General features: G+C 48.6%; 1 protein-coding gene across 1 annotated transcript in view; it reads right to left on the bottom strand.

The window, feature by feature from the left end:
- Positions 1 to 23,623, bottom strand: part of FNDC1 (fibronectin type III domain containing 1) — a 77,815-nt gene that overhangs the window by 9,984 nt on the left and 44,208 nt on the right. Inside the window, exons 10-18 of the mRNA XM_054570180.1 lie at positions 21,957 to 22,145; positions 18,087 to 20,597; positions 16,034 to 16,134; positions 14,072 to 14,183; positions 12,563 to 12,967; positions 6,413 to 6,481; positions 4,603 to 4,752; positions 2,381 to 2,611; positions 1,499 to 1,607 (exon numbers count right to left, since the gene is read on the bottom strand). Of these exons, the coding sequence (XP_054426155.1) occupies positions 1,499 to 1,607; positions 2,381 to 2,611; positions 4,603 to 4,752; positions 6,413 to 6,481; positions 12,563 to 12,967; positions 14,072 to 14,183; positions 16,034 to 16,134; positions 18,087 to 20,597; positions 21,957 to 22,145 (3,877 nt within the window). The remainder of the gene's footprint in view (positions 1 to 1,498; positions 1,608 to 2,380; positions 2,612 to 4,602; positions 4,753 to 6,412; positions 6,482 to 12,562; positions 12,968 to 14,071; positions 14,184 to 16,033; positions 16,135 to 18,086; positions 20,598 to 21,956; positions 22,146 to 23,623) is intronic.

Genomic DNA, 23,623 nt, shown 5'->3' with positions numbered 1-23,623 from the left:
GGCCCCATTCGGCTGCAGGGGCTCGGGGCAGAGCGCCGCGAAGGCCTCTTGCAGTGTTTGGACATTGAGGCTGTGCCGTCAAAGCGCTGTCACGCTGCACGCACAGAGGTTGGGTGCCGCCTGATCTACCTTCCTTCCTTCCTTCCTTCCTTCCTTCCTTCCTTCCTTCCTTCCTTCCTTCCTTCCTTCCTTCCTTCCCTCCTTCCTTCCTTCCTCCCTCCCTCCCTCCCTCCCTCCCTCCCTTCTTTCTTCCTTTAATTAGTTAATTTTTCACCACTATTAGGGAAAAGTAAAGTGTTTTCTCAGTTTCTTGTTTTGCTACTTGCTTTCTATCTGCCAAATCCTGAAATTCCTGATAGTTTTTACAAGCTCAGCTCAGGTGAACCCACGTGGCACATTAAAGTGCCTTGAGGGAAGGTCTCCACCAAGGCAGAGGTCTCTCGGTACTCATGGCTGTGGTCCAGTTTTGATGCCCTTCAGCGCATCTCTGTCTGAGGGCAGGATTTTGTTCCAACCTTCTCCGTGGTCCTCTCACCATGTAGAAAGCAGGAGACCTCGGCCCACAGTCCTGCCACTTAGCGCTCTTTGCTACATGTAAATATGGTGGCTTGACATGACAGCATGTGCTGGAGCCATTTGTACAGGCTTGGGCTTGAGCGAGCTGATGGTTACGTATTTAGGAATTCTGAATGCTCACTGGTAGCTTGGAATTGGCCATGGTGGGAATATTTACACTAAGAAAGTGGCAAACACCAAAAACCAGGGCATTTGGGTTCTTCCCAAAAAACTGGTTTATAAGCCCAGCGCTGCTTGTTTGGTACTCTGCCCATGTTCGCCCACAAGGGAAGCTCTCCTGATGGTCATTGCTATCAAAACCAGATAGCACGGAAGCAGAGAGGCACACTCCCCCACTTGGTACCCCTAGGAACGACTTTTGCACGTTTCCCACTGAGGGCTGTAACCCCTGGCTCCCCAAGGGCCTGCTGGCCAGCCAGGCAGCCACTTGCCCAGTTTTGGAAGACGTGGGTGTAACCTATACTAATGCATAAAATGCATCTTTCTTGAATGATCTAAACTATTACATCATAGAGTTTGAGTACCAGCTAATTAAAATGTTCATCAATTACTGCTCCATTAATGTGACATGTGAAGACTGTGCTTTCTAACACCACCACATGAGTGCCCAGAAATAGACCAATTCCTTTTCAACCCACAGGACAACTTTTCTTACCCCAAGGGTAGGTAGTGTTTAGTCTCTGGAAACTAGGGAACAAAACATCACATGCTAGACTAACGGTCACAGTACATATAGTAATTTCTTCCAAGAAAAATACGTGTCGTACGGCAAGTGTTCACTGATATTCTCTGAGAACTAAAGGAAGAATGCAAAAGGAATCATAAAACCATTGTGACTGAGCCTTCCATTTTCAGCCTCAGGATATCGGTAACCATGGACGCAGGTCTCATTTTCGGTTTTTCAACGACAGACACATCATACCTTGTGTTTGGCTTCAGGTTCTCAATGGGCAAATGAGTTACTGATGAAGCCTGAGTGGACCACTTGTTCCTGATGAAGTCTTCATAGGATGCACTGTAAACCAAGTAACCTGCACGTGGAGAAAAGGAGGAACCCAGTGAGCATCAAGGAATCACATCTTGCAAGAGGTGCAGCCCAGTCGGGGATGGTGGGGAGGAGGCAGCCGCACAGAGCAGCTCTGCAGGAGGGTTCCAGAAGGAGCCAGCTGTGGGCTGGCTGTGGATGGGGTCCAGCATCGGGATCTTCTGGGGAATTCAAATGCAAGTAACAAAACTGAAGGCGCTTCCTGAGACGTGCTAGGTCCCTACTCCTCCTTCTCCTTACCTTCTACCTTCCCCCTCGTCTCAGGACGAATCACCCCTCAGCTCAACTGCGCAGAAGAAAAGAGCAGTGGCTGCCACACAAGTATTTGAGACTTTCCTGGCAGAGACATCTACAGCTGGCCTCCACGCGAAACACAGGAGCTGTGGAACGCCACGTGCACCTGTGTGTCTGAAAGAGCCGAGACTTGTGGGCCTCCTCACCCATTTGGCGAAGGCGCTCCTTGGATTTCCTGTGGCTGACGCCTGCGCTCCCCCTCGCCCTGGATGTCTAATGGCAGCAGCCAGGCAACTCGTCTTTCTGCCTTACCTGCTATTAACAGACCTCAGGGGCGGGCCCTCAGCCTCGACGACGCCTGCGCAGTCTGCCTCCGGAGGCCGAGCGGAGTTCCTGCCTCAGCGGCTCGCCCCCCTCCCGCCGGCCAGCTACGTGCTCACTCACCCCTCATCTGCCCATCCGCTCCTGTCTGTACTTCCCCCCCTAATGCCGATGGGGGCTCTGAGCATCTGAGCCCGGACACACCTGTGACCACATCTCCCGGGGTGGCTTTGTCCCATTCCACAATGACAAAGGAGTGGCAGCCTTCCACGGCGACAATGGTGATGTTGCGGGGGACGTGCTGTGGAGGCTGGTCATTCTTCTTCAGGTCACTCGGGATGATTTCATCCAGGCTCTCCACTTGGAAGTGGTCCAGCGCATCGGTTAGGGAGCAAGGGGCTGCTGGGTCCTTATTGAGGTACGTCACATATGGAGCTGTAAACGGAGACACCCCACCCAGCTGCTGGAGGCTCTCTCTGGAGGCAGACACATAGTGCCACTCCATGGAGTCTGCAAACCATTGGATCTCTCCCCACTAGACAGAGGTGCCAAGGCCACCAGCCCTGGTACCAAGTTAGGAGCACATCCCTGGCTCTCTGTAAAGGATCCACACCATTACACCTGTTCACCTGTGGTTTCAAAAGATCCCATTGCCCCATAAACATGGATGACTACAGCCTCAAAGCAACTCTGAAAGATCCCCAGACCACAGTCTGTGTAGCATAAGTAAGGTCTGCAGCCGCCATTCCCAAGCCGCAAGGTTTGCAAGAGTATGAATCAGACCCGGCTGCAGTTCTCTCAACACAGTTCATTGCCTAGACTATCTTGGGACCAGAAAGAAATACACAGTGATCAAGATATGGACCCTCTAGCCTCAGCCCTGGACGGCCCTCCCCGGGGCTTCAGGGACCCCCAGAACCATCTGGCATGTCTGCCAAGGCCAGGCTGGACCAGCCTTCTACAACATTTCTGCTCAGTACAATTGTAGCTATTCACATTTATGAACAGCTTCAAGGTTTTTCTACACACGTCATCTCAGTGGGTCCGAGGACACTGGCAGTCAGGCCAGCCTTGGATGGATTTCCCGTGCCCCAGCCAAGTCTGTGGACAGAGTGGAGGCCCATGAACAAGGGCCAAACAAGAGACTCTACCTCCAGCCCGCAGGCCTTTTGTGACACATGCTGTATAAGAAGTTACAAATGCCAGGGAATCGGAGTTGAGTTTCATACGCACAAGACTGCCGAGTGCTCTCACGTAACAAATTTCCAATACTTTCTAAATGTTCCATTGCCTCTTTGGTTCAGTTCTCATTCTCAGGGTCCATCAAAACTACAAGGAAATTTTAGCTCCTGTATTTCCCAATAATCTGTATCAAGTTAGACCTTCAGAGTTTGTGCATGGATCTCATCAGGAAGTTTTGGGGAATAATCGTCTATGCTTTATAGAGTTATAGGCATATAAAACTAGCCAGACAATGGTAAGCCTTTCAGCCTTCCGAAGAGTTCTTTGGAACAGCTAATAATAGTGCTAAAAGGATTTCAGATTCTGTCATGGAACTACAGAGAGACAGTCAGGTTTGGCGACTTCAGCCAGGCTGCTGAATGCCACGGGCCAGCATTAGCCCGGCCACAGGAATGCTACCTCACACTAATTATCCTGATTCTTCAAGCTCATGTACGTTAGACACTCACTGCTCCATCTTGGCTGGCAAGAGCTGTTCTCTGCTCATGGCAGAGCATTTGTTTTGGAAACAAAACGTGTGATGTTAGTTTAAGCTGTTGCCAGTCTCTACTTAGTCATATATTATTTTTTTCCACTTAGTACTATACTAATCTGTCTCATTAGTGAAGTTCATTAAGGGCACAGAAAAGAAGACTCCCAAAGGGAGTGAAACACAGTTGAGCAAAACAGAATTTCCTCTCAAAATTGTTTTCGTGACTGACAAAAAAGAGTAAAGCGGATTTCTAGGCCCCCGGTCCCCGAGGCTAATGAAAATGACAGGAAATAACTAGAGAAACAACCCCTGCGGCTCAATTCCGTCACCCGCTCACCTTTGAGGAGGAACATGACACACCACGGGCAGGCAAAGCCCAGAGGACGTCTCGTCTAGAGAAGTTGGCTATGATAAAACTGCCCGTGTCCCCTGGAGCTGACGCTTTCTAAGTGACCCTCACTCTGAGGCGACACCAGACAGTCCTCTCCTCTCCCCTCTCTGTCAAATTCCCATCGCTCCCTGCACGCGCCTGGCTCCTGACTGCGCAGAGCAAGACCACGTGCGACTCCCGGTCGCCCCGAAGAGGAACTTCACTCTGGGAAAGCTCTGCTCCAAACGCGCTGCCTCGGCCGGCCTGGAGATTAGCTACGCTCTTCTTCAAAGGACGAAACTTGAAAACCCGTGTTTCTCTGATTAAGAAAGTTCTATTTACCGACAAATCGTTTCTTTCCAGCCAGATCAAACTCCTCTTCAGGAAAGGAGTTGATGGTGCCTTCGGGCGGAATGACCTCCAGCGTGGCCACAGCCTCAGTGGTGGCGGGCAGGGCGGCGGCCGCGGGCCTCGAGGTCTCCACGGTGTAACCTGAAATGATGTGAAGGTTTGCGATCGGGCGCTTCTGGGAAAGGAGCGCTGTGTGCAATCTTAGGAAGGTACATTCCTAAGACCCAGCTCTCAATTAAAGCGTGCACACACGGACCCTGAACGCAAGTGCCGTGCCCAAACATCATTTGTTTCTAATACAACTGCATTTCTCCCTGTTTCAGTCCCCTCAGAAAGGCAGCTGCAGAGAAAAGGAGGGAAAGGAAAAAAGAAACATGACCAGAAAAAGGAGGTTTTAGCATCCAAGCTGGGGCGAGCCTTCGATTTCATCCAGGTGAGCATGTTCCCGTCACTGGTCCATCGTCATTCTCGACCTACGTAATTTTCCCTTTTAGAGCTATGAAAGATTCACATCAGAAAACAAACTTGGTTTTTTTTTTCCATTTATCATCTTTGGGCTTTTTTTCTGGGGAGAAGGTGGGGTTAATTCTGCCAAGAGAATTCTTTAACATTTATTATTTTTTTATTGTGGTTCTATTACAGTTGTCCCAATTTTCCCCTGTTGCTGAATTCTTTAACATTTAAAAAAGAAAATAAAACGCTGTCTCCTTTTCAACTGCTCAAAGATAATAAGAAAGGTGCATAGTATTTTCAAAGGTGCTACGAAATCTTCCTTTGCTTTCTGACATGGGATGTTTTTCTAAATATGTTTTTGTTGGAAAGACTAAACCAGTATATCAAACTTTATTATGATTCTATCAAAGGTGTAATCATAATAAATTTGTGATTTAAGACCATTGGAGCGACAGATAATAACCGGGAAGGTGACACACAAAAGCGAGGACCTTCTGAGTGGAGAGGCCGGCACCAGGGCGGGACGAGAGGCCTGCATGAATTTCTCCACCTGCAGAGGCAACTTACGGAACACACAGGAGAGTCAGAGGGTCACAAGCACACCGCTGCCACTGGCGACCACCCACTGGGAGGCTGTCCAAGTATGTATTTGTATTCTTCATCTTACAAGCTTACCCTTACTTCTATGAAAAAGATTCTATTATTTAAAAAATTCAACACATCTGTAGCATTGCATTTGTTTAAATCCTCCCTTGGGGATATGTTTTTATTCATTCTGGACAGAGAGAAGGTCAGAAGGAGAGAGAAATATCGATGTGCGAGAAACATTGGTTGCCTCCTGTACACGCCTGACCAGCGATTGAACACACAACCATTTCAGTGGACGGGATGATGCTCCAACCAATTAAGCCACCCAGCCAAGGCATTGCATTGCATGTTTTAATGCAATTAGAAAGAGAGAGAACAGGGGAGAATGAGAAGGGCCAAGAGAGGAAGCTGAGACGTTGGTTAGTTGTACAAAGAGCTGTGAGGGCCAGAGAGGGGACAGCAGCTCACACCTGCTGGCTCCCGAATTTCTGGAGGAAGGAGGGGCTGGAAGGGACAGGCAGGAAGCACAGGGCACCTGTTTGGAAGCTGCGCTATCACCAAGCTCACAGTTTCTTTGGATCAAATATGTACTGGGGGTAATTTTAGAAGCGTGGGGTTCAACCACCCTTCCCTAAGCACGGCCACCCAGCCCGGAGTCCTGAAGGAAACTGCAGTTCAGATCATCCACTTAGTGATTAAAATAGGATCCTCCCATCAGGAAAGAAGTTACCCAAATGATGTGCTTAAAATCAGTGAGTACCTTCATCGTAGACCACATAGGTCTCCTCCGTGGGTACCACCGTGTCTGTCTCCAATCCTGAGAAATCATCTAGAGGAAAAGGAAGGGACAGAGCCATCAATGCTCTGGGCTTTCTGGACTCGGCTGAGAATTGTGCCCAGGCCACGAGGGTCATTCCCAGTGGCCATTTCATGGGAACAAGTCCTCCACACCGGGCCTCCTGCGCTCGCTCAGCAGGAAGAGCAACCGCACCCGGAGGGGCCTGGACCCCTCTCCTTCGAGCCCAGGGTGGGGCCCCCAGATGCCCTCCCGCCACCAAAGGGAAGGCCCTGCCCAGCGTCCTGGCCCCCGGTGCAGCAAGCTCCTTCTGATGGCCCTTCCGGCCACCTCAGCGCCCCTCAGCCCGCCAGCCGGGGGAGGACCCCAGGCTCATCCTGTCACAGGCCCGAGGACGGCCGTGGTCAGGAAGCCGCAAGGAGCCTGCGGAGAGAGTGGGTGGCGGGTTCTCAGGGCAGGGACAGGAGTCCTCCACCGGAGAGCTCAGGACACCCTCACTCTCTCCAGCCCTCGGCCTCTCGCTTGTTCCAGAAGCAGAGTGACTTCCTGCCTCCCTGACAGTCTACCTTTGCAAAGCACACTGACGAGGGTCCCCTGGGCCCTGCGCATCCCTCCCGCCTCTCCCCCTCTCCCCCGACTCAAGAGATAAATCTGTGCTCATCAGGTGGCTTAATCTGTAGGGGAAGTTTGGAAATAATATTCCAATGACTACAATTTCTCTTTACAAACCAGTTGGGCGTTCCTTACACAATTACTGGACCCACAGAATTATCCCTTAAGTACAATTTATAGAATTTCATATGTGGTTTTTTTTTTTGAGTCTTCCAAGAAGCCCTAATTATAAGAACCTAGTTATCCAATATCGTGAGCATGAATAACAACATGGTCAGACAAGGTGAGTGATTTAAACAAAAAAAGAAAAAAAAACCACACACACACAAACAAAACACATTTTTGCCACCATTATCTGGGTATTTTGAACAGAAGTGTTTTTGGAGAAAAATGCAAAATAATCAATGTTTTATTTTTCTACTTGGGGGAAAGTAGATGCAGTTGTAAAAAGGGGAACACGTCTCCGTAGCTGATAAAATTAGGAGGCAAAAATTTTCTAAGTCAAAACAATTCCGAGGTATGGTGCCCTGTGGACCCGAGGCCCACAGCATCCACACAGAACGCTGAACTCAGTGCGCCCTTAAAACGCGGCGGGGGCGGGGCCGGTGGGAAGAAGTAGCTACAATCTACCAGATGCCTTCTGGGCACCGGGCACTTTCCACACTCTATTACTGGAGTTAATCCTCACCTAAGACTCTTACGGTCCAGGCATGGGCTTACACCCACTCTGCAACCAAGGACACCGAGGGTTTATAATGTGCCTGGAGCCCCAGCTGCTGAAGGGCGCTGCTGAAACTGAACTTGGACTTGAAACTCTCCAGCTCCAAAGACTGTGCACTTTATCCTTCATAAAACTGCCTCCACTTTTTAAAAGCTAAGCTAACCAATGGCATTGCTTGTAAACCTGGAGGTGCTGTATTAGAATCATGGTTCCACAGCATAATAAAGGGGAAAATGAAGTAGAAAGTGTGTAAACCCCCTTCGCTAAAAAATTATAGGCACCAATTTGAATTTTTTATTGTTAGAAAACCATTGATCATGCCCCAGAAAGACTCCGATAGGATCATTCTCCTGGCCCGTTTTGAGCCTGGTTTGGATCCCTTCATGCGTGTCACGGAGCCAAAACAAACCCTGCCAGCGAGGACGCTGGCGGCCCAGCGTTGCCTGCCCAGCCCGGCCGGGGACGAAGCGCGGAGCACGGAGCCGCAGGAGGCCTGGGGTGCCCAGCCCCCGCTTCACCATTGTGGTGGTAACGCTGGGCGTGTTCTGAGGGAGCTGATGAATGTCCACAAGAAAGAGACGGTCAACGATCCACCACCCTCAGGGGCCACAGCGGTCACTTCATGAAAAACTATTAAACATAATTTTCCCTGCGGTCAGTCCAATGTCAATATGCCTGGATTCAAAAAGAATGGCTGTTGGGCTGGTTCAAATCAGGCAGTTTTCAAGTTCACGGCCCCTACCAGGTGGGGCTATCCTGCTTTTGTTCCCTGGAACACCATTTTCTTTCTCTCATCAATTTAATGTTTAAGAACATGGTCTTGTTTTTCCTCATTACCAGCTCAGATCCATTGCTTTTCACTGTTATTTTTGGCCAAGTCAGAAATGAATAAGTTGTACATTTTTTTTTGCATCTCAAGAGTGAACAAGAAAGGGGAAGAGCGTAGGGTTTCTGCCAGGAATTCCGGGGTCAACTGCAATTCCTAGAGGGGCTGAGATACTCCAGGGCAGCAGCAGGTCACGGAAATGATTGCCTTTCACCTGCAGACGGGGGTCCCTTCTTAAGGTGAGTGACAGGTAAGTGCTCTGGCAAAAGTAAACATCGTCCTGAGTAATTTTGTGCTTCTTTTTTTAAGACCAAACGGAGTCAGGCATACTTTTCTAAAAGAGCACCATCTGGATTCCAAGGAGAAGTAACTTCCAAGATGTAGTGATGTGTCTTTATGTTTGTTTTTTTAAAAGTTGACCATAAGGATTTGCCTCACCTGGATACCTTTTAAACCATGTGGAACTATGTAAAACCGAATGTTTTATAAGTCAACTCTGCATTAATGTCACAAGTTTCCACTTCTTCATACAAAAGTGACTGCCAGCCACCAACCATGGTGGTACGACTTATTCTCTTAGGCGCAAAACATCACCGAATATTCTAGGGCCTTGGGTCCAGTGATACTTTGAAAAACTATACAAAATATTCTCAGAAGTTGAGAGAGGCGGTGAATGACAGCCATCTGAAACCCAAGGATATTTGCAAAGTGTGCCATTGGTCCAGCCCAGTTGAATTTTTCATTATTCTCTCTGCATTTTTGGTCGTGAGAGCGAGCTGTGGCACGGTGGGACCATTCTCTAGTGACTGATGTTTTCCTGGCACAGGCCCCACGGCCATGGCACAAATTGCTGACGATGTTCCGCTGGTGCCTCACGTTTCCACACACACACGATCTCATCAGATCTGCTGCAGGAATGGAACCTGAAAGGCAAGGACCACTGGCTTTTACCTCCAACTTAGCAGATGGAGCAAACCTAGAGATTCAAGCAGTCTTTAGGTGCCTGAAGATGAAGGGTTAAGTGCCATGAAGAAGAAGACACTCTCTCTCCTGCAAGGACTTTATTATCTACTGGGGATGTCAGAGCAAACAAAAAGTATCCATGTGCCTGGTGCATGTGTGTATAGAGCGAGCAGAGAGAGGAAGGGTGAAAGCAACACCACACAGGAAACACGCATATTCTACGCTTCCATGCCCCCAGGGAGATGCGCGCAGCAGGGCATCCGTAACAAAGGCAGGAGTACATAAACCAGTCGAATTACTGGAATGACCAAATAAATCAAGGTTATTCCTAGAACATTATTTTAAAAGAGCATTTTCAAAGAAAAGGGGGACACGCTCTAACCAGGGGAGCCCAGACTTGGAGATCCAAAAAGATGACTTTAACATTGGAGAGCTGGAAACGGAATTTTAGGACTTTGCCAATGGCATATAATGACAAATGTTGACTAGATGGGGGGGGGGGGTGCGTGGAAGAGCGGATAGTCAGTCACTGATCATTAAGGCTGGTTCTAAATCATAATTACTACAATAACCATTTCGGACTACCAGGCTGCAAAGTGCCACGGCCAGTGTCGCTTGGTAAACACTGGTTGTGCACACGCGGACCCCAGACCTTGAGAGCATGCACTGTGGTCTGAACTATGCTTAATACACCGGAGGGTCAGGGGCATGAGAGAAGACAGGCTCGCAAGCAAAGGTGGGGGCGGAGCCTGAGCCGCACGGTCTGTGGTTCTGCAGGCTGCGGTTGGGGGAGCCCAGGGCTGTCCCTCCACGGACATCAGAGCCTCTTCCCGGCGGCCTCTCTCTGTTCTGAGTGTCACTGCAGCGTTTACAGAACGTGTTGGCACATCGAGGCCACCTCAAGGTGTTCCACCAGGGAACGGCAGGCTGCTGCCTTTCACAAACGAAGCACAAAGGTTTTGAGAGTAATTTTGACTCTAATTTTCACATTGCAGTTGACCTTTAAACAATGTAGAGGTTAGGGAAATCAACCATCCATGGAGTCAAAAATCTGAGTATAACTTTTGACCCCTCCCCCCTAAAAAAACCACTTAACTACTAACAGTCAGCTGTTGACTGAAAGCCTTACCAATAACATAAACGGTCAATTAGCACCTATATTATATGTTATATATGTTATATACTGTATTTTTAAGATAAAGTAAGCTACAGGAAAAAATGTTAAGAAAATCACAAGAAAAATACACTTACAGTTTTTATTGAAAAAAAATCTGCATATATGTGGACCTGTGCATTGAAACCCATGTTGTTCAAAGGTCAACTGTATTTTTTAAATAATGAATTATAGTACATTACAATAGTGTTTAGAGAGGACACAGTTTTTTCCTTTACATTTAATTTCTTCCCAGGACTTTGTAGTTATTCTGAAAATGCTGCCTAGAGGCAAGTTAGTATTAGCACTTGGATGTTAGGGAATCAGAAAGCTGGACATGGGTAAAGGAAAAACATACACACAGCGGTGGGTAACAGTAAGTCTACAGTTGTAGTACAAATAAGTAAGATGATAATTAATAATAACACAATAATAAGAACAAACGCTGTTTTGCGTACTCATGGCTGTAAACCTAATTCTGTCAACCCCTGTATATAGATCATGATTTGCGAAGAGAAGGAGAAACAAAATGCCAAGAATAATATTGGTTTTCATGCCAGATAAAAGGCCAAAAATACAAAGTACATGAAGCCTATATAAAAGCAGACAGAAGAAAATGCAAAATACTAATAATAGTAATTAAAGTGAAATCCAAAATAGTCTTCTGTTTACAGCTGATTATTAAGTAAATATCTATTCTAATTCTAGTTCAGTTTTTAAAAATAAACATGTTAATGTATGCAGAAGAGGTCAAGGAAAGTACATAATATGTCATACCAGAAATCCAAAGGTGAAATCTAATTTGCATCCACTGGGAGAATTCTTCCCAATACTTCTCTTCCTCAGTACGTTTCCTTGTTCTCTGGAGTGGATTTTTTAGATGTGTGAAATATTCCTCTTTATTTGGAACTTGTTTGTGCAATGACTGACTTCAAACAGCATTCCCATCTTGGAACGGTGTTCAAGTTCCCATTGATTGGGCCTATCATGGTCAACGAGGCTGCGTAAGAATTCTAAGCGTGCGAATGATGGCTGAAATGAAGGGTCTTCCCTCTGCGTTGGCTTAAAAAGACATACGCTTTACAGCTGACACTGCAGTTCACTTCAACCTGAGGGGAAGGAGATGAATTTGCCTCCTCCAAGCCCGATGCCAGTGCAGGGTAGCCTCATCCGAAGCCACGTGAACAAGGACTCAGCAGCAAAGACACCGACGTCCCAGCTCCACCATGACCAGACCGAAAGTGTCCTAGCTCTGCTCTTTAGGGGGAGCAGGCCGTTCTCAGGAGGAAGACAGGGCAGGGGCAGAGGACAGCCCCGACTGGGTGCCCTAAAGCAGAGAAATGTGCGGTGCCCACCCCTTGCAGTGGAAAACTCCTACTGCTGATTCAAAAAACACTCTGCTGCCACACATGCTTGGGAAACAAAACTTTTCTTGAAAATGCACAATAAGCCTATCCAATGATCCGATGATCCAATAGCAGGAAACCCATTTAACTTTGTTTAAATCACATAGCTAATCACAGAACCTTTTATGTACACACAGACACAGACACACACACACACACACATGCATGCATACATCTCTATCTCGATCGATCTATCTATTCATAGAATACCCAGTTATACTTGAATTTCAAGTAAGTAGCAAATAATTGATCATGTAAGCATGTCCCGTGCATTATTTCAACCTGTTAAATCTGACAACCCCAGATGGGACACCGTCCTGCCGAACACACCTGGCAGGGTTGGCAGTGCCCCAGGTTTCCGTTCCATCGTGCACCCTACGTCCCCTGCCAGCCTGTGGGACCCCCGACGGGAAGCACCCTGCTACGCAGTTACCTTCCTCAGGGTAGCAGGCCGGGGCCCCGCTGGAGCCCATCAGCAGGTTGCCGTCTTCATCCCGCCGCACCACGGTCCCCGGAGGGCAGGTGGGGGCGGGGGTGGTGGTGCTGGGGGGGGTGGTCTGAGCAGTGGTTCGGACAGTGGTCGTTGGGCGCGTGGTGGTGGGGGTCCAGCGGGTGGTGGCTCTGGCCCGCAGGGTCGTGGTCGGCCGAGGGATGGTGGTGGGTCTCGCGGTTGTGGTGGGGGCATGAGTAGTCGTTTTGACGACCTCCAAGCCCACCAAAGGCTTCCCTCCAAGACTCAAAATGGGCTTATCCTGGGCACTGGCCAGGGGTGTGCCATATCGCCCCTGCCCGAAGAGGGGGAGCCCGTCAGGGCTCACCACGGGGGTCCCTCCCAGATCTGAAACAAAATCAAACACAATCTGTTCAACGCGGGGACACAGGCAGAGGCAGTAAGAAGCAAGCGGAAAGTGTCTTCTCAAAGCGTACGTGTTCTTGTCCTTTAATGAGTAAAAAGGCAAGGAAATAATGAAAAGGATATCAGCTGAGGTAGAAATATCTGCTGTTACACAGAAATTGCTAGACTTACTATATTGCCCATTACTCTTTACTAACTTATCTAAATGAATGAATATTTCATCAGTAGGCCCTGTAATTCTTTCCTCTTTCTCATTCCTACATCTAAGGAGGAAAAATGTTACTTTGGATCAGGGATGGCAAATGTTTTCTGTAAAAAGCCAGAGATGGAACACTTTTAATTTTTATGGGCCCAATAGCGTCCATTGCAATGACTGAGCTCTGCCACTGTCGGGCAAAAACCCATGGGCAAGATAGACAATGAGCGTGTCTGTGTTCCCGTAAGTCTTTGCACATGAACACCCAAATGTGAATTTCGGATAATTTTCACATGTCACAAATACAGTGGTAGCTCGGTACTCGCCCGTTAATCTGTTCCGGACCTCATGACGAGTGCCGAAACTGATGAGTGCCGAGCAAGCCGTGTGTGACGAAGCATGTTCTCTTGCGGGGCGGGGTCATGACTCATACAAGTCCCCAGCAAGTGCCAAATGCTGAAACATTTTTTTCTCATTAAAATGCAAGGAGTACAGGGTTTCATGAGTTCTGGAGCTAATGGTAGCAAGATATTACTGTATCATTATTCTTTGATTTTTTTTTTCTTTTTTACAGTCGTTTAAAAATGAAAAAATGCTTCTGAGCTCACGGGCCATAGAAAACGGGCAGCAGACAGGGTCTAGCCTGTGGGTCATGGGTTGCTGCCTCCCACACCAGGCGGCCCCCTTCCAGAACAGAGGCGAGCGCTGTCTTTTCTAAGAGGGTGGGTTCTGCTGGAAGAATCGCTGACATCTATATCAGGGAAAAAGTGCGTGGCCAAAAGTAACAAGACCAAGGGCACCCATTCAAAATTCGGGAGAGGAGGACAAGAAATTGTTATTCTACAGCTCAGCCAGGACACTTCTGCCCCTTCCAAACCACTCTCGCTTACCCACAATGGTCCGACCATCTCCTCCCAGTTTAACCCGAAGAGGGTTGCCGTGCGAATCCTGGAGGTGCCTTCCTTCTGCATTTAGCACTAACCCGCGGTCAAGGTCCACGACCTAAAGCCACGACACAGGTTAAAGACTGTATAGGACATTGCAAAACGTTCACGTTAATCCAACTGCGTGAATACACGCATGAAACTTCACAGAAGGAAACCCTAAAGTGAGTAGAAACATTATTTTTGTTGGCATCTCTCATAAGGTTTACAAAGAATAAAGTGCAAAGCAGTCATGTTTCATATTACAGTTTCTTAGCCATACAGTAGATAAATTGTTTTAAGTTTCTCAGATGTACAAAAGATGTTCAAAATACTTTTGTTTTTTAGTACATTGTGTGGAATGCTGGAAAGTAAGAAATAACCTAGCTGTCCATTGATGGAGGGCAGGGGTTAAATACATTTGCCACATCCATACCTCTAGGGGAATACTATGTGGCCCATGGGAAGGATTTGGAAATTCTACATATATTTGGCATATACAGATGTGAACTCAGGTCACGGGGCTCATTATTTTTCAAAAATAAAAATATATTCTTTTTTGGGGGGGTCTATAAGTTTAAAGCTTCAGAGAAAAAAATCTAGAAGGACACATCCCAAACTGTTAACAGAGATTATCTTTGAAAAATGGTTTGGAATGCTTATTAACTTTTTCATATATATTTCTGAATTGTTTTAATCTCTTGTGATCAACATGTATTGCTAGTGTATTAAAAATATGAAATGTTTTCATTTACTGTTAATGTTAAAAATCAAAGTTGTGATAACAAAAACAGTTTGTCATTAAATTGCCCCCTTTATATTCTAAGGAATTACAAAACTTGAAATAAAAAGGTGTCTCTGTTAAAGAACAAGCTCATGGTCCACACTGGTGGTTCTCAAAGTGTGGTCTCAGCTTGGCAGACTCCGTGGCACCCGGGAACTTGGCCCCAAGCCAAGAGATCTGGTGCTCACTGATGTTTGAGAACCGTGACCCTGCAGCACCCGACCAGCGAAGGAACCCGGGAGGCAGGCCACTTTGTTGGGTCCTCTCTCAGTAATTAAAATAAGACTCATTACTATAAACCCTGCTTTTGAAACCTACCCATACAGGTCAGTTCAAAATTGTATATATGACATTTGCTTTAATGGGCTTTCTTCGTATAGTAAATTTCTGTTCCTTTGAGAAATTCTTAGATGTATCTTTAGACAACCTGTGACTGAACGCTCCATGAAACCCTTCAACATGTTTTCTGAAACCTAATTGCTACAGAGGGGAAGTGCTGGCTGGGAATTAATTCCACTATGAATAATTTTTTGATTCTTTGAAAAAATACTTTTACCCTCAACCCACCAAAAATCCCTACACATTTCTCTTAAATCCAAGAAGCTGGTCATTTAGCTTAAATGTACATAAAATACTAATACTTGTCTTTTATTTTGGACAAACAACAATTATTGGAAGATTCAAAAGGTGATCTGATAAAAATTGCCTATTTGATCCAGGGTTTTCTTGTTTGTCATTTATTTTTACCCGGCTTCCTTTTACAAAGGATTTACAGAAAATATGTGTACTAATTAATTAAACAATAAACAAAAAATACACTAGACAAACAAAAGTTCATTTGAGAAGCCGCTGCTGTGGTTAGGCCATACCTTTCTTGGTCTGCGCTCCCCAACCAGTCAAGGCAAACGAGAAACAGAGGCCATGCCTTATCAGCTATGAGAAGAAAAACTAGCTACCTAGAAGAATCAAAGATTTTTCTGATTGCCGGAAGAAAGGTACATAGTATAGTATATTGAACAGATAAGTGGTTAAAACTAGAGAAAAGAAAAAAAAAGACCACTTCATTTTTGTTACACAGTGTCCACCATTTTTCTCCTGCAAACGGCACAAGAACTACTTGAGAGGTGTAAAGAAGTTCACCCTACCCACTTTGTTCCTTGAGGGCCATTGATAACTCTTTGTCCGCTCGGCTTTCCGTTACTATCAGGCAGTACTTGCCCTTCTACACTCGGCCTGCCATTATAACCTACACGGTGCAAAAGAGAGAGGGAGAGAACCTGGTCAATGCAACATTCCTGGGAAGCTGGGTTCATACCAGCCTATAAGGAGTAATGCCTCGTTTCAAACAGAAACACTGAACAGAATTTTAAACAGACAGCTGGACTATATGAGACAATGATAGTCAAAACTGTGAGTTCTATGTGACAAATGTGAATGTCAATAGAGAGTACAGTAAAGTCAGTTTCCTGACAGTATTGGAGGAATGGGAGTGTTCAGCATAAAGTATCCAGATGAAGAGTAAAGGCTTTAGTAGCCATAGCTTTTTTTTTTTAAGATTTTTAAAAATTTATTTTTAGAGAGAGGGGAAGGGAGGGAGAGAGAGGGAGAGAGAAACATCAATTTGTGGTTGCCTCTCATGCGCCCCCTACGGAGGACCTGGCCAGCAACCCAGGCATGTGCCCTGACTGGGAACAGAACCGGCAACCCTTTGTTTCGCAGGCCAGCACCCAATCCACCGAGCCGGGGCCATAGCTTCATTTTAACCTGTTGCAAGATGCAGGGAGGGGGGCTGGAAGGATGGAGAAAGCTGTCTCTAAAATGTTCTAGCTGCTGTCCTGATCTCAGCACATTTACTAAACACGATGACTATTTCCTGCAGACTCAGTTGCCATCACCAACCGCCAAGTACAAACGTGCACCGCTGACTCAGCGTCGCCTGAGCTCTGCGGGGCTGTGTGGGGCTGCGTGGGAAGTGTCTGCTCGGAGAGGAAGCGCGCGGCCCACTTAGCAGCCCTTCCGGTTGTTCATCTGTTCCTTCCCCTTGCCCTTCCTCTGTCTCCTGCCACTTCTCAGCGGCAGTTCGTAGGAGGCCCTGGCCGGCGCACCTGAGGTCCAGCCCCTCCGCGGGATACGGTGCTTGGGCTTTCTGACCACAATTTGCAGGTCAGACACTTAGTTCTCTTGCTCAAATAGCTAATGAAAATTAAATATTTACTGAATGCTATGGACAAGGGCGTGTAAGTTTTACGTTTATTGTCAGCATCTTAGGCTTGCTTAAAATAGTCCATTGTAATGGAAAACTGACCTCCACGTGAAGCCTGTGTTCTATGTCCTGACACTGGACTAAACTAACAGCACATTGTACAGATTAACAAATACTAATACATTCATTCAGAAATGTTCTATTAAGCCCTGAGTCCCTGCAAGGAGAGGGCAAGGAGCCACTTAACTGAAAGCAGACTTAGGGGACATACCTTGGGTCCTGCCTTGAGGTCCATGTGGACCCTGGGCCACAGTTCACAGCTGTCTACAACCGCTCCGTCCTCAGTGGAAGTCCCTCATCTGCCTGTTACAACAGTGTGACACTCACCTTCAACACGTATTTTCTACGGGTTTGAAACAACACTCAGCGAGTGCAGTGTCTAAGCGATTCGTAGCCAAGACATCAGAGTTTGCCCCCTCGGGTGTTCGGCTGGGAGCTTTGCGTGCAGAACCAACAAGAACAGGATCAAAGGACACAGGAAGTATCTGATTTCCTACGGCAATTCCTTAAATCTTGCCTGGCACGTGAACAACTAAAACTGACCCAAATACAGGAACCTGAGTTTGGCGTCACGGCTCTGACTCACTTGCACAGGTGAAGGCATAGGCTGAGGAATTCGGGGGGCAGCGTGGGAGGGCAGGGTACCTGGGCCGTGCACCTCAGTTTCGCGTTCAGGGTTCTAGCTCAGCCACTTCCTAGCCGTCCGACCTGGGGCAAGCCGCTCAGAGCCCTCAGCCCCAGTGTCCTCGTCGGAAAACCGGGGGAGGCCTTCAGACCCCACCCGATGGCGAAGAGAACGTGGTCACACCCCGTATCTGCAAAGCTGCTAACGCCGTGCTTGGGCAGAGCAGATGCTGAGGAAAACAGGAGCTTCTTGGGCATTGCTGCGAACACTACTGAAAACAGTAATGAAAACGTGAGAAAAAGCCAAGTACCTTGTCTGAAAGGGGGCCTCCCGGGCTGGCGTGACAAGGGGTTCCGGAACCTTGAGTGCATCATGCGCTGTCGCAGGGACAGCATGGGGGTGGTGGCGGCGGAGGCCGGTGGGGCGCAGGTGGTGTACCGCGGCCGCGCGGGGGTGCCCGCGGGGGCCCGCGGCGCACCGGGGCTGCGAGGGGGGGGCCTGGGCGGCAGGTGCGAGGCTCTCGGGGAGCTGCCTGGGGGCGGGGGGCGCTGCGCTGGAGTGGGGTTCTCATCCTGGGGCGGGCTCCCGCGGGGGGGCGCGGGCGCGAGGGCAGGCTCTGTGTCGCCGCTGTCCCCATCCGCGGATTTGCTGCCCCTGGGGGCCGAGGCGGAGGACCACTTTGAGACAGAGGAAAACAGCGGGTCCTCATCCTTCCCTCCTTTGAAAAACCCCACGTCCTCGTCCTCCTCTTCCTCCGCCGAGACCGACTGCGGAGATTTAGAGGTCAGGGGCTCCTTCTTGGATGGTGTGGCCTGGGCCGCCCCGTCCTTCTTGCCCGCCGCCTGGGGCCCTGCGCGGCCGGGGACCCGGGGGCGGCCGTGGGCGTAGGGCCGTCCGAGCCTCGGGAAGGAGCCCGGGGGTCTGCGGAGGTGGCCGTCGCTCGCGCTTCCTGCCGGGGCCTCCACCTGGCGGTGCTTGGGAAGGGACGGGGTAGCCTCCTTGGCGCCGGCCGCGTGGGCGGGCGCCCGCGCTCCTGGGGTCCCTCCTTCTGTGCCGTCGGGGTTCCCACCGTCTCTACCCTCGGAATCCTCGTTCTGGTTCTGGGGCAACGTCAGGGGCACCCCTCGGGAGCTCGCCGGGAGGGACGACGGACTGCCTCGGGAGGCGAAAGCGTAAGGGTTCAAGGAGGCGCTTCCCTGCGACGTCGGGTGGGGACGCCCGGCCTGCGCAAGCGCGTGCTTCCGTAGGGGCGCACTAGACCCCGCGCGGTGCTGCGACTGCGCTGCGGGCAGCCGAGCAGGAGCCGGCTGCGTCTGGGGAGAATCCCTCTCCGCGTCCGAATCTGTGCTCTGTCGTGCATCCTGCGCCTTGGACGGCAGAGATTGGTCCCAAGTCCCGGCGGATTTGGGGTTCTCTGCCAGGGCTTCCTTCCGCTGAAGGCTGGTCCCCCTCTGGGAGCCTCTCCCTAGATGGTCCCCGCCCCGGGAGGCGGGCTGCTTGGAGGAGGAAGGAACGCGGTCGGTCACCACCGTGGCAGGAAGTGGCTTTTCGTCCTCTGCTTCGCTGTCCTCATCGTGGGTACCCGAGCCATGCCGAAGGTCGGAAGCTGGGTGAGAACTCCCCTTCGCATGAACTCGGGGGGGCACGGTGGACGACGGGGAGCCGGAGGGCTGTAGTCGGGGTCCTCGGCCGTAGCCAAACCTGTTCGGGTATCTACCGTGGACGGCAAAGGGCTTGTTTCTGTGCAAACCGAAGTGGCCAGAGGTAGGGGGACCTGCAGGCATCCGGGAGCGAAGCGTCTGGGTGGTGACCTCGGCCCGCCTCCCTTCTTCTTCTGCATCATCGTCACCACCGCCCTCGGAGGCATCCGCTCTCTCAGGGACCTGTGTCCTTGAGCTGAGGCGTGAAGAGACCAAGGAAGACTTGGTGGGGCGTGAAGGCGCATGGGCCCTAGCGGCTGGGGCGTCGGGTCCGTCCTTCCCGCCCCTGGCGAGCGGAGGCCCAGGGTGCGAATCGGTGGGCGGCTGCCGAGAGGATCCCCCAAGTGCTGGAGAGAACCTCGGGGGGGACGCGGAAGCCCTTGCATTTTCCTCCCCAACCTCAGAATGGGGAGCCCTCCGCGCGGGCAAGGCTGGCCGGGCACCGTGGGGCCCGGGGCCCCTGTCGCGCGGGGCGCTGGAGGCCGCCTGGCGGCCGGGCCACGGCCGCGCGGGGGCCACGCGCTTGGGCGGCAGGTGCTCGGCGGAGGCGTCTTTCAGGTGCGGGGAGCCCGCGGCCGGCTTTCCCTCCTCTTCGTCCAGGGAGTCGTTGTCTGCGGAGCTGGAGGGTAGGTTGGCAGGGCGGCGAGGGCCGCCCTCAGTGGATGTGTGGGGGGCCGAGGAGGCCCCCCACCGAGCGTGGGAAGGCGGCGAGGAGCCCGGCTTCTCCGCGCCTTCCTTTCGGGGCAGCACGGGCGTCCGGACTCTCCCAGGGGTCCTGCCAGAAGCAAGGGCCGGGTGGGCAGGTCTGCTTGGCGGCCGCTGCTGTCGCGTCTCGGGCTGGGTCTCCGAGGGCAACGTTGGTGGGTCCCCTTGGGCGCCCGGTTCCTCCTCCGTGAGTCCTGTCGCCTGATGTTTCCTGGGCGCGCCACCGTTGGCCAATATTTTGTTCTTCAAGTCAAGAAGAGGGTTCTTGGCATTCCTGCCTTGCGGGGAAGCAGACATGTGAGTGTGTTTTGAGGAAGCTGGGGCTTTGGGAGAGGAGGAGAAAGGCTCCGGCTTTTCAGATTTCCATTTATCCTCGTCGTCTGTTTTCTGCTGATCGTCAGACTCGCTGGTCCTGCCTGGAAGACATGTTAAAGGATTTGCCATCAAAGAAGAAACTCAAAAGCTGTGCAACAGAAAGTGCCTATTTAAAGGTGGCTGGGGAGGCGTTTAAAGTTGGTCATTACAACTGACAACTTCTCGATCTGTGGAACCCTGAACAGATTTTCTCAATTATAGCAATCTCTTATAAAGTCTTCTTTTGATTTAGGTAATAGGTAGAGTTCTAGAAAAATATGTGTGAACTAAATGTCTATCAATTGAACTAGGTTATGTCACAGCTTATTATTGGAAAGAATTCTCAAATGAGCACTGTGAAGCAAGCCATTGATTTTACAAAAGCAAGGTCTTTCTTACATAGGAGTTCCTTAATAAAACTAATCTTCAGTATGTTACAAATGCGTTCTAGCAGTTCTTGACCATGTAGGCAACAAAATCACATAAACCTGGTGTAAAATGTTGAATGATCTCTTACTCACAATGATACGGGGACGTGTTGTGTGTGACTGGCAAGTGGCTTTGGTGAGCAACGGATTTGTAATCTTTGAAGCATGACGACAAGTTCCCTATTCCTCCTGACATGTCCTTATTTGCTTTCTCCTTCTCCATGAAAATCTCTTTAACAGTGGATACATTTGTAATTCCAAAATAGGGGCAAAAATAAAAAGACTCCTGATGTAGGCAAAGCATTACCATAGGTAGCCTACGAGCCACCACTTCCCGAAAGCAGAAATGAGAAGGAGACGCTGTGAGGAGGGGAAGCGCCGAGGGAGTCAACCGCATCATTTCAGTTTGTTCCAGGACAGAGCTGTGTGGCGTGGCGCTACACAGGGGACCTTGCAGCATACGATAAAGGAGGGCACTACTTGTGTCTGGTGGGAATGTGGGGGAACAGGAAGGGCATCTCTCCATTTCTGGATTTCATTAACTTGCTTGGCTTTGATACTGATCAGATGAATAAGGTAACTGGTAATTAGCAATTTATTCTTCTGAGTAAAGCTGCGCTCCAAAGCAATGGAATACAAACTGAACATTTCAAACGCTATTTACAAACTGAAGAGAGCTAACACCTGTAAATGTCGCATTGCACTTGTAAAACTCTTCTTTCTTTGTCCTCATAAACTCCAAATTACACAGCGTTTGTAATGTTTTTGTCATAATGTAATAGTGATTACTGTTATTAGCCTTCAATAACATTTCAGTCTTTGGTGAAACTCATTTCTAAAGGGACTGTAAAAATATTTTAGCAATCACCATGCAAACTTAGCCCAAGAAATCATCAGTGGAGCAGTTCTAAGCCCAGGAAACATGATCCACGGTAACACACCGCAATGAGCAAAACGAGAGCAAAGGAAGAGACATACACACACAACACTTACTTGTTGGCATTGCGACAATGAAGGCTTTGGAGTGAGGCCCCATTCCTCTCCTGTTTGCGGCCCGGATTTTGAAAAGATAGCGTTCCCCAGGCTGCAGGCCATCCACGAGGGCAGAAGTGGTCTCTCCGGGGTAGGTGAGGGACTTTGCTCCGAATGGCTTGAGAGCCGGGGCGTAGGAAAGAATGTATTCTGAAATGATTTGGCAGACGGTTGGAAGGAGGAAACTGAAAACAGTCCTGTGTCCAGCAGACAGACTGTATGGGCAGGATGAATTAGAACGTGCATTACTAGGGTGCACACTCCGGCAGTGCACGCCGAGGCAGCGGCCGGAGCGCACGGACACAGGAGAGGGCGGCTAGCGTGCTCTCGGGCTATGATGGGACAGGGCCACCTACTTAATTAGCTGGCAATTGACCGTTCTCAGCAAATTCAACATACAGGGCCCTGGCTCGGCAGCTCGGCTGGTTAGAGTGTCGTCCCAATACACCAAGGTTGCGGGTTCAATCCCCAATCAGGGCACAGACAAGAATCAACTGGCGCATGCATAAATGGGTGGAGAAACAAATTGATGTTTCTCTCTCTCTAATCAATAAATAAAATTAAAAAAAATTAACATATGGAACTCGAGAAGCTAGTCTTCACACAGTTTACCAAAGATAGTCACACCACGTTTGGGTTTTTTCTTCATTGCAGTTATATACTGATTTGTTAGGGCAGAATGAGTAGACTCTGAATGGAAGAAACCATGGAAAAAGAAATGATGACTGATAGGAGCTGGTTCCGAATCGCTGCTGGCATCTTCAGGAATTCCAGTGAATTAGTCTGGGCTATTTTGATTTGCACATTAATCCAATTATATTTCATATTTGGAATATAATCTCACTTTTATAGAAATTATCAAAGTTCTTAATGTATCCAGATAAGGATATTCCACAGTGTTTAAAACTGTGAGGAAAAGTTGCTAAGTAATACATACACTTGTGCAATAACTAATGTTTCTATCTTTAAATGGGTGCCTCTATAAACATCTAATGCCCTTGATTGAAATCACAGCAAATTCAGTCCAAGGATCTAATACATCTCTATGCGTCTATGGAAATACTGTCACATGAGGAAGTCATGTTGGAAAGCACAGTTTCACCCTCAACTGAAAACTGTTCCACCTATTTTCCTACCAACGAAGTCAAGATTTACAAAACTTGTCAAATTAATATGACTAGGACCTAACAAAAAAGAATAATTTAAATGACAGAAAAAACAAGCAATTATCATACTTTCTATGGGAGCAAAGGATCTTTTCTTTTATCTAAGATCTAATCTTTTAAAAGTACATTAATTTGATAATTTTCAACCAAAAATGCTTTTGCAACATTTGAAGGGAAAACGAAAGGTGTTTATTTTCATTGAAAATGAACAAACCAGTCATAAGTCAGAATGAAAAGAATAAACTATGAAATTTTGTAATTGAGAATTTTTATGGATTCAGTTCACTTGGAAAAAAATTAACCCTGTCAAAGTATATTTTTCTATTGTGTTTTCTATTTCTCATACATAAAAAATGTCCCAATGTAATTATGAGTTTTCAATCCTACCACTACCCCTTTATGAAAAAAAACCTAAAGCCGGATTAAGATTTGTGACTCCTTTCATACATAAAATCTCAGTAG

This window comes from Pteronotus mesoamericanus, unplaced genomic scaffold, assembly GCF_021234165.1.
Source record: "Pteronotus mesoamericanus isolate MK-2021 breed Mesoamerican mustached bat unplaced genomic scaffold, CSHL_Meso_final contig_20, whole genome shotgun sequence".
Classification (NCBI taxonomy): Eukaryota; Metazoa; Chordata; class Mammalia; order Chiroptera; family Mormoopidae; genus Pteronotus; species Pteronotus mesoamericanus.
Note: the sequence above shows the minus strand (reverse complement) of the source record. Positions and strands in the feature narration are given on the sequence as shown.